The sequence below is a fragment of the Hemibagrus wyckioides genome, linkage group LG21 (genome assembly GCF_019097595.1).
Source record: "Hemibagrus wyckioides isolate EC202008001 linkage group LG21, SWU_Hwy_1.0, whole genome shotgun sequence".
NCBI lineage: Eukaryota > Metazoa > Chordata > Actinopteri > Siluriformes > Bagridae > Hemibagrus > Hemibagrus wyckioides.
Genome location: NC_080730.1, coordinates 20,755,277 through 20,771,234, shown reverse-complemented (window position 1 = coordinate 20,771,234; position 15,958 = coordinate 20,755,277). Strand labels below are relative to the sequence as shown.

The 15,958-nt window shown below is 46.0% G+C and overlaps 1 protein-coding gene across 4 annotated transcripts in view; it reads right to left on the bottom strand.

Annotated features, from left to right (window-relative positions):
* Positions 1-15,958, bottom strand: part of LOC131342250 (rootletin-like) — a 36,121-nt gene that overhangs the window by 7,203 nt on the left and 12,960 nt on the right. For all 4 annotated transcript variants that reach the window (XM_058372958.1, XM_058372957.1, XM_058372956.1 and 1 more), the window contains 24 exons: positions 15,716-15,822; positions 15,435-15,641; positions 14,908-14,998; positions 14,700-14,786; positions 14,389-14,613; positions 14,087-14,286; positions 13,738-13,920; positions 13,208-13,352; positions 11,999-12,145; positions 11,595-11,825; positions 11,121-11,314; positions 10,772-10,899; positions 10,474-10,643; positions 10,119-10,298; positions 9,649-9,783; positions 9,354-9,497; positions 8,938-9,176; positions 8,682-8,841; positions 8,417-8,584; positions 7,529-7,961; positions 7,181-7,356; positions 6,877-6,997; positions 6,569-6,732; positions 6,209-6,424 (listed from right to left, as the gene is read on the bottom strand). In XM_058372958.1, the coding sequence (XP_058228941.1) occupies positions 6,209-6,424; positions 6,569-6,732; positions 6,877-6,997; positions 7,181-7,356; positions 7,529-7,961; positions 8,417-8,584; positions 8,682-8,841; positions 8,938-9,176; positions 9,354-9,497; positions 9,649-9,783; positions 10,119-10,298; positions 10,474-10,643; positions 10,772-10,899; positions 11,121-11,314; positions 11,595-11,825; positions 11,999-12,145; positions 13,208-13,352; positions 13,738-13,920; positions 14,087-14,286; positions 14,389-14,613; positions 14,700-14,786; positions 14,908-14,998; positions 15,435-15,641; positions 15,716-15,822 (4,251 nt within the window). The remainder of the gene's footprint in view (positions 1-6,208; positions 6,425-6,568; positions 6,733-6,876; positions 6,998-7,180; positions 7,357-7,528; positions 7,962-8,416; positions 8,585-8,681; positions 8,842-8,937; positions 9,177-9,353; positions 9,498-9,648; positions 9,784-10,118; positions 10,299-10,473; positions 10,644-10,771; positions 10,900-11,120; positions 11,315-11,594; positions 11,826-11,998; positions 12,146-13,207; positions 13,353-13,737; positions 13,921-14,086; positions 14,287-14,388; positions 14,614-14,699; positions 14,787-14,907; positions 14,999-15,434; positions 15,642-15,715; positions 15,823-15,958) is intronic.

Sequence of the window (15,958 nt, the reverse complement as noted above, 5' to 3'; positions counted from 1 at the left end):
CACACACACAGGTAATACTCACACTCTCACACACACACACACACACACACACACACACACACACAGGTAATACTCACACTCTCTCTCACACACACACACACAGGTAATACTCACACTCTCTCTCACACACACACACAGGTAATACTCACACTCTCTCACACACACACACACACACACACACAGGTAATACTCACACTCTCTCACACACACACACAGGTAATACTCACACTCTCTCTCACACACACACACACACACACAGGTAATACTCACACTCACACACACACACACACACACACACAGGTAATACTCACACTCTCTCTCACACACACACAGGTAATACTCACACTCTCTCTCTCACACACACAGGTAATACTCACACTCTCTCTCACACACACACAGGTAATACTCACACTCTCTCTCACACACACACAGGTAATACTCACACTCTCACACACACACACGCATTCACAAACTCAAATCTTATCCTGTGTGTAAGTGTTACCTGTGTTTGTATGTGTGTGAGAGAGTGTGAGTGTGTTACCTGTGTGTGTGTTACCTGTGTGTATGTTACCTGTGTGTGTGTGTGTTACCTATGTTTGTGTGTGTACCTGTGTGTGTGTTACCTGTGTGTGTGTGTGAGTATTACCTGTGTGTGTGTTACCTGTGTGTGTGTGTGAGTATTACCTGTGTGTGTGTTACCTGTGTTTGTGTGTGAGTACTACCTGTGTGTGTGTTACCTATGTTTGTGTGTGTGTGTGAGTGTGTGTGTGTGTGTATTACCTGTGTGTATGTTACCTGTGTGTGTGTGTGTGTTACCTGTGTTTGTGTGTGTGAGTGTTACCTGTGTGTGTGTGTGTGTGTGTGAGTATTACCTGTGTGTATGTTACCTGTGTGTGTGTGTGTGTGTGAGTATTACCTGTGTGTGTACCTGTGTGTGTGTGTTACCTGTGTTTTTGTGTGTGTGAGTATTACCTGTGTGTGTGTGTGTGTGTGTGTGAGTATTACCTGTGTGTATGTTACCTGTGTGTGTGTGTGTGTGTGAGTATTACCTGTGTGTGTACCTGTGTGTGTGTGTTACCTGTGTGTGTGTGTGTGAGTATTACCTGTGTGTGTGTTACCTGTGTGTGTGTGTTACCTGTGTGTGTGTGTGAGTATTACCTGTGTGTATGTTACCTGTGTGTATGTTACCTGTGTTTTTGTGTGTGAGTATTACCTGTGTATGTGTTACCTGTGTGTGTGTGTGAGTATTACCTGTGTGTATGTTACCTGTGTGTATGTGTTACCTGTGTTTTTGTGTGTGAGTATTACCTGTGTATGTGTTACCTGTGTGTGTGTGTGAGTATTACCTGTGTGTATGTTACCTGTGTGTATGTGTTACCTGTTTGTGTGTGTGTGAGTATTACCTGTGTGTGTACCTGTGTGTGTGTGTTACCTGTGTGTGTGTGTGTGAGTATTACCTGTGTGTGTGTTACCTGTGTGTGTGTGTTACCTGTGTGTGTGTGTGTGAGTATTACCTGTGTGTATGTTACCTGTGTGTATGTTACCTGTGTTTTTGTGTGTGAGTATTACCTGTGTATGTGTTACCTGTGTGTGTGTGTGTGAGTATTACCTGTGTGTATGTTACCTGTGTGTATGTGTTACCTGTGTTTTTGTGTGTGAGTATTACCTGTGTATGTGTTACCTGTGTGTGTGTGTGAGTATTACCTGTGTGTATGTTACCTGTGTGTATGTGTTACCTGTTTGTGTGTGTGTGAGTATTACCTGTGTGTGTACCTGTGTGTGTGTGTTACCTGTGTGTGTGTGTGTGAGTATTACCTGTGTGTGTGTTACCTGTGTGTGTGTGTTACCTGTGTGTGTGTGTGTGAGTATTACCTGTGTGTATGTTACCTGTGTGTATGTGTTACCTGTGTTTTTGTGTGTGAGTATTACCTGTGTATGTGTTACCTGTGTGTGTGTGTGTGTGAGTATTACCTGTGTGTATGTTACCTGTGTGTATGTGTTACCTGTTTGTGTGTGTGTGAGTATTACCTGTGTGTGTACCTGTGTGTGTGTGTTACCTGTGTGTGTGTGTGTGAGTATTACCTGTGTGTGTGTTACCTGTGTGTGTGTGTTACCTGTGTGTGTGTGTGTGAGTATTACCTGTGTGTATGTTACCTGTGTGTATGTGTTACCTGTGTTTTTGTGTGTGAGTATTACCTGTGTATGTGTTACCTGTGTGTGTGTGTGTGTGTGAGTATTACCTGTGTGTATGTTACCTGTGTGTATGTGTTACCTGTTTGTGTGTGTGTGAGTATTACCTGTGTGTATGTTACCTGTGTGTATGTTACCTGTGTGTATGTGTTACCTGTGTTTGTGTGTGTGTGAGTATTACCTGTGTGTGTGTTACCTGTGTGTGTGTGTGTGTGTGTGTGAGTATTACCTGTGTGTGTGTGTTACCTGTGTGTGTGTGTGTGTGTGTGTGAGTATTACCTGTGTGTGTGTTACCTGTGTGTGTGTGTGTGTGTGTGAGTATTACCTGTGTGTGTGTTACCTGTGTGTGTGTGTGTGAGTATGACCTGTGTGTATGTTACCTGTGTGTGTGTGTGTGTGTGTGTGTGTGAGTATGACCTGTGTGTATGTTACCTGTGTGTATGTTACCTGTGTTTGTGTGTGTGAGTACTACCTGTGTGTATGTTACCTGTGTGTGTGTGAGTATTACTTGTGTGTATGTTACCTGTGTTTGTGTGTGTGTGTGAGTATTACCTGTGTGTGTTACCTGTGTGTATGTGTTACCTGTGTGTGTGTGAGTATTACCTGTGTGTGTACCTGTGTGTGTGTGTTACCTGTGTTTTTGTGTGTGTGAGTATTACCTGTGTGTATGTTACCTGTGTGTGTGTGAGTATTACTTGTGTGTATGTTACCTGTGTTTGTGTGTGTGTGAGTATTACCTGTGTGTGTGTGTTACCTGTGTTTTTGTGTGTGTGAGTATTACCTGTGTGTATGTTACCTGTGTGTGTGTGTGTGAGTATTACCTGTGTGTATGTTACCTGTGTGTGTGTGTGTGTGTGTGAATATTACCTGTGTGTGTGTTACCTGTGTGTGTGTGTGTGTGTGAGAGTATTACCTGTGTGTATGTTACCTGTGTGTATGTTACCTGTGTTTGTGTGTGTGAGTATTACCTGTGTGTGTGTGTGTGAGTATTACCTGTGTGTGTGTTACCTGTGTGTGTGTGTGTGTGTGTGAGTATTACCTGTGTGTGTGTGTTACCTGTGTGTGTGTGTGAGTATGACCTGTGTGTATGTTACCTGTGTGTATGTTACCTGTGTTTGTGTGTGTGTGAGTATTACCTGTGTGTGTGTTAGCTGTGTGTGTGTGTGTGAGTATTACCTGTGTGTATGTTACCTGTGTTTGTGTGTGTGTGAGTATTACCTGTGTGTGTGTTAGCTGTGTGTGTGTGTGAGTATTACTTGTGTGTATGTTACCTGTGTGTGTGTGTGTGTGAGTATTACCTGTGTGTGTGTGTGTGTGAGTATTACCTGTGTGTGTGTTACCTGTGTGTGTGTGTTACCTGTGTGTGTGTGTGTGAGTATTACCTGTGTGTATGTTACCTGTGTGTATGTGTTACCTGTGTTTTTGTGTGTGAGTATTACCTGTGTGTGTGTTACCTGTGTGTGTGTGTGAGTATTACCTGTGTGTATGTTACCTGTGTGTATGTGTTACCTGTGTTTGTGTGTGTGTGAGTATTACCTGTGTGTATGTTACCTGTGTGTATGTTACCTGTGTGTATGTGTTACCTGTGTTTGTGTGTGTGTGAGTATTACCTGTGTGTGTGTGTTACCTGTGTGTGTGTGTGTGTGTGTGTGTGTGTGTGTGAGTATTACCTGTGTGTGTTACCTGTGTGTGTGTGTGTGTGTGTGTGTGTGTGAGTATTACCTGTGTGTGTGTTACCTGTGTGTGTGTGTGTGTGAGTATGACCTGTGTGTATGTTACCTGTGTGTGTGTGTGTGTGTGTGTGAGTATGACCTGTGTGTATGTTACCTGTGTGTATGTTACCTGTGTTTGTGTGTGTGAGTATTACCTGTGTGTGTGTTACCTGTGTGTGTGTGAGTATTACTTGTGTGTATGTTACCTGTGTTTGTGTGTGTGTGTGAGTATTACCTGTGTGTGTGTTACCTGTGTGTATGTGTTACCTGTGTGTGTGTGAGTATTACCTGTGTGTGTACCTGTGTGTGTGTGTTACCTGTGTTTTTGTGTGTGTGAGTATTACCTGTGTGTATGTTACCTGTGTGTGTGTGTGTGAGTATTACCTGTGTGTGTGTTACCTGTGTGTGTGTGTGAGTATTACCTGTGTGTATGTTACCTGTGTGTATGTGTGTGTGAGTATTACCTGTGTGTATGTTACCTGTGTGTATGTGTTACCTGTGTGTGTGTGTGTGTGAGTATTACCTGTGTGTATGTTACCTGTGTGTATGTGTTACCTGTGTTTGTGTGTGTGTGAGTATTACCTGTGTGTGTGTTACCTGTGTGTGTGTGTGTGAGTATTACCTGTGTGTATGTTACCTGTGTGTGTGTGTGTGTGAGTATTACTTGTGTGTATGTTACCTGTTTGTGTGTGTGTGTGAGTATTACCTGTGTGTGTGTTACCTGTGTGTGTGTGTGTGTGTGTGTGAGTATTACTTGTGTGTATGTTACCTGTTTGTGTGTGTGTGTGTGTGAGTATTACCTGTGTGTGTGTTACCTGTGTGTGTGTGTGTGAGTATTACTTGTGTGTATGTTACCTGTTTGTGTGTGTGTGTGAGTATTACCTGTGTGTATGTTACCTGTTTGTGTGTGTGTGTGAGTATTACCTGTGTGTATGTGTTACCTGTGTGTTACCTGTGTGTGTGTGTGTGTTTGTGTGTGTGTGAGTATTACTTGTGTGTATGTTACCTGTTTGTGTGTGTGTGTGAGTATTACCTGTGTGTATGTGTTACCTGTGTGTGTGTGTGAGTATTACCTGTGTGTGTTACCTGTGTGTATGTGTTACCTGTGTTTGTGTGTGTGTGTGAGTATTACCTGTGTGTATGTTACCTGTGTGTATGTTACCTGTGTGTATGTGTTACCTGTGTTTGTGTGTGTGTGAGTATTACCTGTGTGTGTGTTACCTGTGTGTGTGTGTGTGTGTGAGTATTACCTGTGTGTATGTTACCTGTGTGTGTGTTACCTGTGTGTGTGTGAGTATTACCTGTGTGTATGTTACCTGTGTTTGTGTGTGTGTGAGTATTACCTGTGTGTATGTTACCTGTGTTTGTGTGTGTGTGTATGTTACCTGTGTTTGTGTGTGTGTGTGTGAGTATTACCTGTGTGTATGTTACCTGTGTGTGTGTGAGTATTACTTGTGTGTATGTTACCTGTGTTTGTGTGTGTGTGTGAGTATTACCTGTGTGTATGTTACCTGTGTTTGTGTGTGTGTGTGAGTATTACCTGTGTGTATGTTACCTGTGTGTGTGTGTGTGTGTGTGAGTATTACTTGTGTGTATGTTACCTGTGTGTGTGTGAGTATTACTTGTGTGTATGTTACCTGTGTTTGTGTGTGTGTGTGAGTATTACCTGTGTGTATGTTACCTGTGTGTATGTTACCTGTTTGTGTGTGTGTGTGAGTATTACCTGTGTGTGTGTTACCTGTGTGTGTGTGTGTGAGTATTACCTGTGTATGTTACCTGTGTGTGTGTGTTACCTGTGTTTGTGTGTGTGTGAGTATTACCTGTGTGTATGTTACCTGTGTGTATGTGTTACCTGTGTTTGTGTGTGTGTGAGTATTACCTGTGTGTGTGTTACCTGTGTGTGTGTGTGTGTGAGTATTACCTGTGTGTATGTTACCTGTGTGTGTGTGTGTGTGAGTATTACCTGTGTGTATGTTACCTGTGTGTGTGTGTGTGTGAGTATTACCTGTGTGTATGTTACCTGTGTGTATGTGTTACCTGTGTGTGTGTGTGTGTGAGTATTACCTGTGTGTATGTTACCTGTGTGTATGTGTTACCTGTGTTTGTGTGTGTGTGAGTATTACCTGTGTGTGTGTTACCTGTGTGTGTGTGTGTGAGTATTACCTGTGTGTATGTTACCTGTGTGTATGTTACCTGTGTGTATGCGTTACCTGTGTGTATGCGTTACCTGTGTTTGTGTGTGTGTGTGAGTATTACCTGTGTGTGTACCTGTGTGTGTGTGTGTGTGTTACCTGTGCATCAGTCACCTGTTTGAGCATGGTGTCGTGTCGGTCCTGAGCACTCTGAGCTTCTGTCTCTTTCTCGGCGAGACACACTCGTAGCCGTTGGATCTCTCCCTCTAGGCTCCGCCTTCCGAGCTCCACCCTTGTAGCTCGCGACTCCGCTCCTTCTAATGCCTCCCTTAGCTTCCGGCGCTCCGCTTCCAACCTCACCTCACCTGCCCTGAGCTTATTGCACTGCTCCTGTGTGTGTGTGTGTGCGTGTGTGTAGACAAAAACATATTTAATCATTACAAAAATACACAAGATTACTTTATTGCTCTTCAGTTGTGTCTGTCCAATACAGTGTGTGTGTGTGTGTGTGTGTGTGTGTGTGTGTGTGTGTACCTGAAGGTGTCTGCGTTCCATCTCTGCACTCTGCAGTGTTCTCTCGAGCTCTTTAACTCGTTCAGTGAGTATTCTCTTTTCTCTCTCTCCTCTCCTCACTGCCTCCTCCTGCTGCTGCAGTAACACCTGACTGGAGTTCAGCCGACTGTCCACACTCCGCTTACCTACACACACACACACACACACACACACACACAAATTAGGCAAACACAAAAAATCAGACAGGGTTCTTTCAGAACAGGAGTAGACACACTTTTGCATCAGTTACATTAGCAATCTGTGTGTGTGTGTGTGTGTGTGTGTTTTACCTTCCTGACACTCCTGCAGTGTGGTGTGAAGTTGAGTGACACGGTTTTGAGCAGAGTCTCTCTCTCCTTTAACTTCCTCAAATTCTTGCTGCAGTGCCCCCAACTGGCTACGTGCCTCATCCTACACACACACACACACACACACACACACCAGTAATTAATAAGTGAAGAAAATATTACACACTGGCAGGGTCAGACAGGGAAACATTGAATAATGTGTGTGTGTGAATGTGTGTGTGTGTGAATGTGTGTGTGTGTGAGTGTGTGTGTGTGTGAGTGAGTGAGTGAGTGTGTGTGTGAGCACCCGTTCTCTCTGGGCTTCTCTGAGCTCTTGCAGGAAGTCTCGAAGGCCACTGCGGAGTGTTTCTGGGTCAAGGTCAGGCTGCATGAGAGGGATGGGTGTGTCTCCTCTCTCAGGGGACAGGGGACGAGACACAGTGGTGTTATCGGGGCTGGACTTACTGGATTTATCCACAACATCTGAGACAGAGAGAGAGAGAGAGATTCCTCTTCAGTGTAAATCTTCTTCATGAAGCAGTGATCTGAGCGCTAAATAAAAGGTCTGTAAGAAATCTGAATAATGGATGAGAAGGTGTGTCTGGGGATCGGTCAGAGGAAGCATCTAGAAGATTTTCTGCAATAATCTCCTCACCTTTAGGGGGCGATAACGAGCTGCGTAGAGGAGACACGCTCCGGCGGCGGGGCATCACCACAGAAATGAGTGAGGAGTGGGCGGACCCTGCTGGGCTGCGTCCGCGTATGCCACGCCCCCCGGCACCAATGCCCAGCGTTCGCGTAAGTGCTGACTGCAAACTGGCCAATCGGAACTCGAGATCACGGCGCGCAGCCTCGGAGCGCGTTAGCTCCGCTTCGGTAGCAGAGAGGCGTCCCTGTGCCTCGCTGAGCTGCAGCTGCACCTGCGCAGACGCTTCAACCCCGGATTGCGCACGCAGGCTCAGGTTCCTCAGCTCGTCCTGCAGCTTCTTCTCAGAGCCACGGGCCTCCTGCAGCTGAGAGCTGAAATCCCGCTCCAGTCCACGCCGACTGCTCTCACTGTCGCTCAGACGCTTCTGTACACTGGACAGCTGAGGAGACAGGAACACGCGTCACCAGCAGACCCTCATACAGCAGCTGCTACGCTAACACACGCAAACACATTTCATCATCTCACTGGTGCTGGACATTTCTCATTAAAACAGTTTCCATCACTGGAAATCCATCACTCAGATTTCTGGGTGTGAAAGCAGCTGGACACAGTGGACATGTGGGCAATCATTTACTGTGTAGAGATTTTACCACAGAGATGGTGACACCTGGAAATGTTCATTATTCACACTTTTGGGTGACGCTGGAAATCGAAATGTGTTCTGAGGAGCAGCAGTGAGCTGTGGAGGCACCCGGAGGATGTCAGTGTACAGGAGAGCAGGCAGTTCAGCTCACATCTCTGTGGACTCCATAAACAGGCAGAGATCTTGTACTGGGTCCAGCTTTTGTGTGTGTGTGTGTGTGTGTGTGTGTGTGTGTGTGTTTTTCTCAGTACCTCTTTTCTGAGGGAGTTTCTGGCTGCCTCTGACTCAGTGAGTTTCTGTTTGATGGAGAAGAGCTCTTTCCCTCGTTCCTCGCCCTTCTGCTCCTCCAGTGAGAGACGAGTCTGGAGCTCTGCCACTTCTCTGGCTTTCTGCTCCCGCTCGACATCCACCACCTTCACCTGTACACACAGTGAGTGGAGGAGAAGAGTCAGTATTTTTGTGTGTACATGTGAGTGTGTGTGTGTGTGTGTGTGAGACAGAGAGAGAGAGAGAGACCTGTCTGCGCAGTTCCTGCAGTTCTCTCCTGGCCTCCAGTCGTGATCGCTCCACCTCACGCAGACAGCTGCGCAGATCCCCCACTTCCTTCTGTGCAGATGCCAGGGTTTCCTCCAGCACTGCCACGCGCTGTTCTTTCTCCTCACACTGACGCTTCGCACTGAACCGGTCACAGTGTCCAATCAACACACACATCTAATCTCCTACTGATTGATTATCACGTATTACACGTGTCAGTAAAAGTTTCTGTACACACCTGATGCGTTCGCTCTCCGCCGCTCTCAGCGCCTCCCTCAGCTGGCTATTTGATTGGTTGAGAGTGTCCTTCTCTTTAGTGACATCACCGAGGGAGCGCCGCAGCTCCACTGTGTCTCGCCGGTGCCCCTCCCCCGCGTCACGTGTATGGCTCAGACGTCTGTCCATCTCCAGAAGGTCTCGCCTCATGGCATCTCGGCTCTCCTCACAGGCTGAGAGAAGAGAGCGACATTCCTCCAGCTGAGAGAGAGAGAGAGAGAGAGAGAGAGAGAGAAAAAAAATCCTCATATAGCAAAATGAGAACATACAGAGATTTTACCTCTCTGAGTGCTGTGTGTGGGTGTGCGCAAATATACATGTGTGTGTGTATGATCTTTCTGAGTAGTGTGTGTGTGTGTGTGTGTGTGTGTGTGAGACCTCTCTGAGTGCGTTGTCTGCACGTATCTGTTCCTCGGTGCAGTTCTCCTGCAGTCTGCGCAGCTCCCGTCTGTTAGAGCTCACTGCTTCTTCTAGCTGCATACGCAGCTCCTGCAACTCTGTGTTCACTGCTCCTACTGCAACCTGCCACAGCACACACACACACGGAAAACCTTCTAGTCTATATTTGTACACAATCAGATCTTTAATCCTTCATGTTAGTGTTTTTGTGTTCGTTTTCTTGTGTGTGTGTGTATTGTGTGTGTGTATTGTGTGTGCCTGTGCAAGTTCTCACCCTCTCCTGCTCCTTCAGGTGTTGTGTTTCTCTGGTCAGTCTTTCCAGCTCCAGGTTTGCAGAGCTCAGCTCGGCCTGTAGTGTGCAGACTCTCTCTGACAGAACGGCTTTCTCTGTCTCCTTCAGGGAGAGAGCCTACAAAGTCAAAGAAGCTTCATTGTCACTTCAACCATATATAACTGATGCAGTACACAGTGAAATAGAACAACGTTCCTCCTGGACCACAGGTGCTACACAGAACAAAAACAAAGTACAGGGTGATGCAGACAAACATAGAACTAAACTATACTTCCAAGGTGCAGAATTTGTTTTACTAAACAGAGCCGAGGACAAACGTCACGGAAGAACATAAAGACACAGCAAACAGGAATGGGTGTGAATTCTGTTCTCACACCTGTGCAGGTAGAAAACAAAAATAAACAACTTTCCTCTGATACTACAGAGAGCTCAGCAGCCCTAGTGAAGTTTACCTGCTGTTTGTCGCTCTCGGCCTGGAGAAGACTCTGATCCCGTGCGTGCTGTAAAGCTCCGATCTCCTCCTGCAGCTCCTCACGCTCTCGCTCCATCTTCTGCAGACGCTCCTCCATCTCCTCCCTCACACGCCGTAGCACTTCCTCATGCTCAGCCTGCAGACTGCAGCGCAGAGCTTCCTACACACACATGCACACACACACACACATGCACACACACACACACAACACTGACGGTGTTAACAATCATTCTTGCGTTAAAAAAGAAATTACTAATTTATATTTAAAATAAACCTTTAGCAAACACGCCAGGAGACTTGATCCTCACTCTGTGAGGGAGCACAGAGGAACTGACCTGGTCACTGCAGAGTCTCTCCAGCTCCTCCTGGTGGTCAGACAGAGCATTACGGAGCGAGAGCTGAGCCTCATGCTGAGCGTTAATCAGCTCCTGTTTAAGAGTCTGTCTCTCTCTCTCACTCTGAGCAGCAGCCATTTCTCCATCCGCACGCACACGCTTCAGCTCCACTGCACAGACAGAGACAGGGATAAGCACACAGACATACAGACAGACACACAGACATACATACAGACAGACAGACAAGTAGACAGACAGACAGCTATGGTGTGGTTGTCTCTCTTTCTCTCTCTCATACCTGCAATGTTATCATATCGAGCTTTCAGGTTGAGGTTTTCATTCTCAAGTTGCTCTCTGCGCAAGTCTGACTGCATCAACTGCTGCTGCACCTCGAACAGACTCGCCTCCAACGCTTCCCTCTCCACCCTTACACAAACAAACACACACACACATTTAGTGTAGGTCATTTTTTCAATGTTCATTCATTTAGTTCAGTGTGATTGTCTACCATGAAATCAATACATGAATAAAAATAAATAATACTATACAATAAATATTACAATGATATACAACAATAATTAACAACAAATTAACACAAACATCAATCAAATACAATAAATGTAAAGATGAAACATAAATCTGTATACCTGAAGGCAGCGAGCTCCTCCGTCAGTGCAGCGTTATCTCTCTCAGATGCTGTAAGTTGAACAACAAGCCCCGCCCTCTCACGAGCAAGCTCCGCCCTAGTCCGGCCAGCTTCCTCCAGAGCCACACCCCTTCTCTCACCCTCACCACGTATGAGGCCAAGCTCCGCCCCCAAAGAGCTCACCTCACCACACAGCTACCACAGAAAGACAGACATATGTGTAAAGCACAAGACAGAGCCAGGAGAGAGACAGAGAGAGAGAGAATGTGAGTGAGAGCAAGAGTCCGAGTGAGTGAGAGTGAGAGAGAGAGAGAGAGAGAGAGAGAGAGAGAATGTGAGTGAGAGCAAGAGTCCGAGTGAGTGAGAGTGAGAGAGAGAGAGAGAGAGAAAGAGAGAGAGAATGTGAGTGAGAGCAAGAGTCCGAGTGAGTGAGAGTGAGAGAGAGAGAGAGAGAGAGAGAGACATACACTCTCACCTGAGTAACTTTCTCCTGTAGTTTTTGTCTGTCCATTCGGAGCATCTGAAGCTCCGCCTCCAGTCCCGCCCTGGTCTGCTCAGACTCCTGCAGTGACTGGTGGAGAGTGAGGCGGGCGGAGTCCAACTCCAGTCGGTCCTGCTCCAATCGGACAAGCTCATCTCTGATGGTCAGCTTCTCCTGCTCCGCCTCTCTCTTCTGACCCTGCAGCACACTCCTCTCCTCCTCCAGCTGGGTACACAGAGAAATATGTGTGTGTGTGTGTGTGTATATATATATATATGTGTGTATGTGTGTGTGTGTGTGTGTGTATGTATGTATGTATATGTATGTGTATATATCATGTGTCAAGTGTGTATGTTTGTTTGTGTATGAGTGTGTGTGTGTGTGTGTGTGTCTCTTACCTGGATGATGATGGTGTTCAGTTCTCCTTTGTCCTGAGCAAGTCCTTCATTTAAGCTGCTCATTTTAGCCAGAGAGTCTCGCAGTGATGCCTCCTCAGAGCGCAGCTTCGCCATCAACACCGTCAGCTCAGCATTACTAGACTCCACCTGAACAGATCACACACACACACACACACACACACACACACACACACACAGCCGAGAGCACACGTTATTATTACTGTTAATGCTCCTGTGACTCTCCTAGTCTGATATGCTGTGAAGGGGCGTGTCACTGGTTGGATGTATTGAACAAACACACTTGAGTCTGAACTGGTGGTCAACTCGAAACACTGACCTCAACAGGAGAGGACGCAGGACAGTGCATTTAAAAGTGTGTAGCACTAAGACAAGCCGCATGTCTAATCGTGTTGTTCACGGTATAATCCACTGTACACAAATGTTCAAAATGACTGACTCTTATTTTTTACTTCATACTCGTGTGTAAAGATGTTTTTTTGTTTGTTGTTTTGTTTACATGTCTATCCACATTCCTGACCACTCTCTCAAAACTACCTTCTCAATTCAATTCAAATTATACTTATATTGGGCTTTTAACATTGAACATAATGTTCAATTTTAAAAGCCCAATATAAGTATAATTTGCCAAAGCAAAACATTTTCAAGGTTTAATATTAGACTTGTTCATATATTGTTTAATAAATTTATATTTATCCCTAATGAGCAAACCTGAGGCGACTGTGGCAAGAAAAAACTCCCTGAGACAATATGAGGAAGAAACCTTAAGAGGAAGCAGACTCAAAAGGGAACCTTCTCCTCATCTGGATGATACTGGACAGTGGGATTAGATCTCATGTGCTTTCTGCAGTCATTTGGAGTGACCTGAACTGATTAAGTGTCTTCATTGAAAGTAAATACAGTAGATCGTCTGTTTGTGGACTGGACATGCCAATTCTAATAAATAAAACATAATACTGAAAACTTTTAAGTCTTTTAAAAACAATGACTTACTCATATTAAAAAACAAACAAACAAAACCAAAAACCCTCACTGGCGCCACCTGCTGGTGCAATTATGAAACTTATGGAAATTGTCACTGAACGAATCAGTAAATGAATCATTTCGGTGAACAAAATCAAAAGAATCGAATGAACCAAAATTATTATATGTGGATTACAGTAAAATACTGTGTGTGTGTGTGTGTCTTACCTTACTAAGAGTGTCAGTCAGTTGGCTCTTCTCATTTGTGAGCAGTTGTCTCTCTATCTCCCCCTGCTGGAGTGACTCCTTCACTGCGGCCAGTTCAGAGCGCAGAGCGCTGCAGCGACTCTCACTCTGTCCCCACTGAGACTGACTACACACAGGCAGACAGACAGGGACAGTGAAATAGACAGAGACACACAGACAGACAGACAGGGACAGTGAGATAGACAGACAGACAAACAGACAGACAGGGACAGTGAGAGAGACAGACAGACAAACAGACACACAGACAGACAGGGACAGTGAGATAGACAGACAGACAGACAGACAGATAGGGACAGTGAGATTGACAGACAGACAGACAGGGACAATGAGATAGACAGACAGACAGACAGACAGGGACAGACATAGACAGTGAGCATGATTTTTCTGCATGATTCACTGCACACTTGTAATTGTGTGTGTTTGTGTGTGTGTGTGCGTGCGCGCGCGCGCGCGTGTGCATGTGTGTGTGTGAGAAAGAGAGAGAGACGCACACTCTCTCCATCTCTGCTCTGGCACGATCTCTCTCCTGCACAGCTGTCTCTCTCTCCACTCGTTCGTGATCTCTCTCCCTCTGTGCAGACGACACAGCCTGCTGCAGTCTCTCACAATCCATCTGTACTAGCTGCAGTTTGGTCTGCAAAGCCTGCACAGACTGCTGCACACACTCCTTCTCACTGCAGAGAGAGAGAGTGAGAGAGAGAGAGAGAGAGAGAGTGAGAGTAACCATTAAAGATGCACCAACAACAATTCAATGAATAATAAATGAAAAATCTGGCATTATCATTTATCCAGTTTATTTGTTGCTGATCTCTGCAGTAGGTGGCAGGAGTGAATAAACACCTGCAGAGTTTGTCTCTCTCCTGTCGGAGTCGGTCTCTCTCTCTCACCACCGTCTCTCGCTCTCTCTGGGCGTCATCCCTCTCACCCTGCATGGTATGCAGGCGTAGCTCCGCCTCCCTTCTGCCTGACTCTGCCTCCCCCTGCTGTTTCCGCAGCTGCTGGACAGACAACTGCGCTGACTGCAAACGACCTTTGACCTCCTGCAGACAGAAAGACACAAACTAGTGATAATTAATTTTATATATGCAATACAGTGCATAGGTCTTATTACGTGTGTGTGTGTGTGAGAGGTGAGAGTGTACCTGGAGCTGTAAATGTCTTTTGGATGCCATGGCACGCAGAGCTGATAGAGTGGATTCAGGGAGGGGCGGGGCAGAGGGTCGCTGTGGAGACGATGGTCTCTGTGGTGATGAGGGTCGATGCGGAGAAGGAGAGCGCATCAACGGCAGCAGAGCCAAAACACTGTTCTCTGAATCGGCCTCCGCTGAGGAGTTGAACATGCCCAAGTCCGAATCTGACAACATCAACTATAGCATAGGGGGCGGGGTGAGAGAGTGGGTGGAGCTAGACAGTGGGTGTGGCTGTGGTGTTCTGAGATGTGTGTGTGTGTTACCTGAGCGATGTCTCTCAATGTGTCCAGCAGAGTGTTAGTGTGAACCCTGTATGTGTGGAGCTCTGACTCTTCATCTCCACTCTGCTCCTACACACACACACACACACACACACACACACACACACACAGTGAAAGGGTGAATTTGAACTGTTCCTATAATCTGAAGTCAGTTAGAATGAAGCTGAATTATGGCTGAGGTTCTACAGACCTGCAGTCTGCGGGTGAGTGACACGATCTCGTTCTCTCTCTCATCTACTCGAGCTCGGAGTCTCTCCATCTCTCTCTCTGCGTCGGTCAGCCTGCCGGAACACAGACGACATCACAGCGTGTCACCAAGACACCAGTCCTACAGTTACTCCCATCCCCAGCACAGACGTCCGAACAACACCCCCATGCAGGACGGTCATCATTGGGTCAGTGTACGCTGTAGACTGTTACACTCGACTATTACACTGTGTTCACACTGACGAGTAACTAAACTACAGACACTTACTCGTAAGTAGTTAATACAATTAGCTTGCTCTGCTAATGTGAGAAGAAAGCTAGTAAAAGCCAAGCATACAATATAAGAGTTAAAAGGAGCGTGTGTAAATCGTACGGTGGAACTTCAGTCAGAAGTCACACTGATTTTATATAAATCTATACAGCAATCCTACATTAGAGATCTAAAACTTTACAAAACAGTTGAGTTCTTTATTGAAACGGTTTTCTCTCCCACTGTTTTCCTTTACAGACCTGCTGTTGAGTTTCTCTCTCTCTGAATGGCTCTCGCTCTCTTTCTCTCGCAGCAGCTGCTCCAGTGTGACACGCTGAGCCGCCTCTCGCTCCAGGACCAGTGCAGAGCTATCCTCACGACTCTGCACCGCCACACACACACACACACACTGCAGCTGGACGCTCTGAGCCGCCTGAGCCAGGTCACTGCGCATCACTGAGAGATCCCTGAGACAACACACTTATGATATAGCACAACAGAGTGTGTGTGTGTGTGTGTGTGTGTGTGCGCATGATCTAACCTCTCCGTGGCACTCTTCATCTCACACACACTCCTGCGGAAACTGACCACCTGCCTCCACAGAGTCATTAGCCGACTGTGCTCACTGCTGAAGTAGTTATGGAATGACTTCCAAAAAAAAAAAATCATACAAGTATAAAAATGTTTATTATTTCAGAATGACTGGTTAAACTGGTTAACCAGTAAAACTGACCACTGTTGTTGATTTTATGGGGTTGTTATTAGTAGTAAAATTTTTAATTTA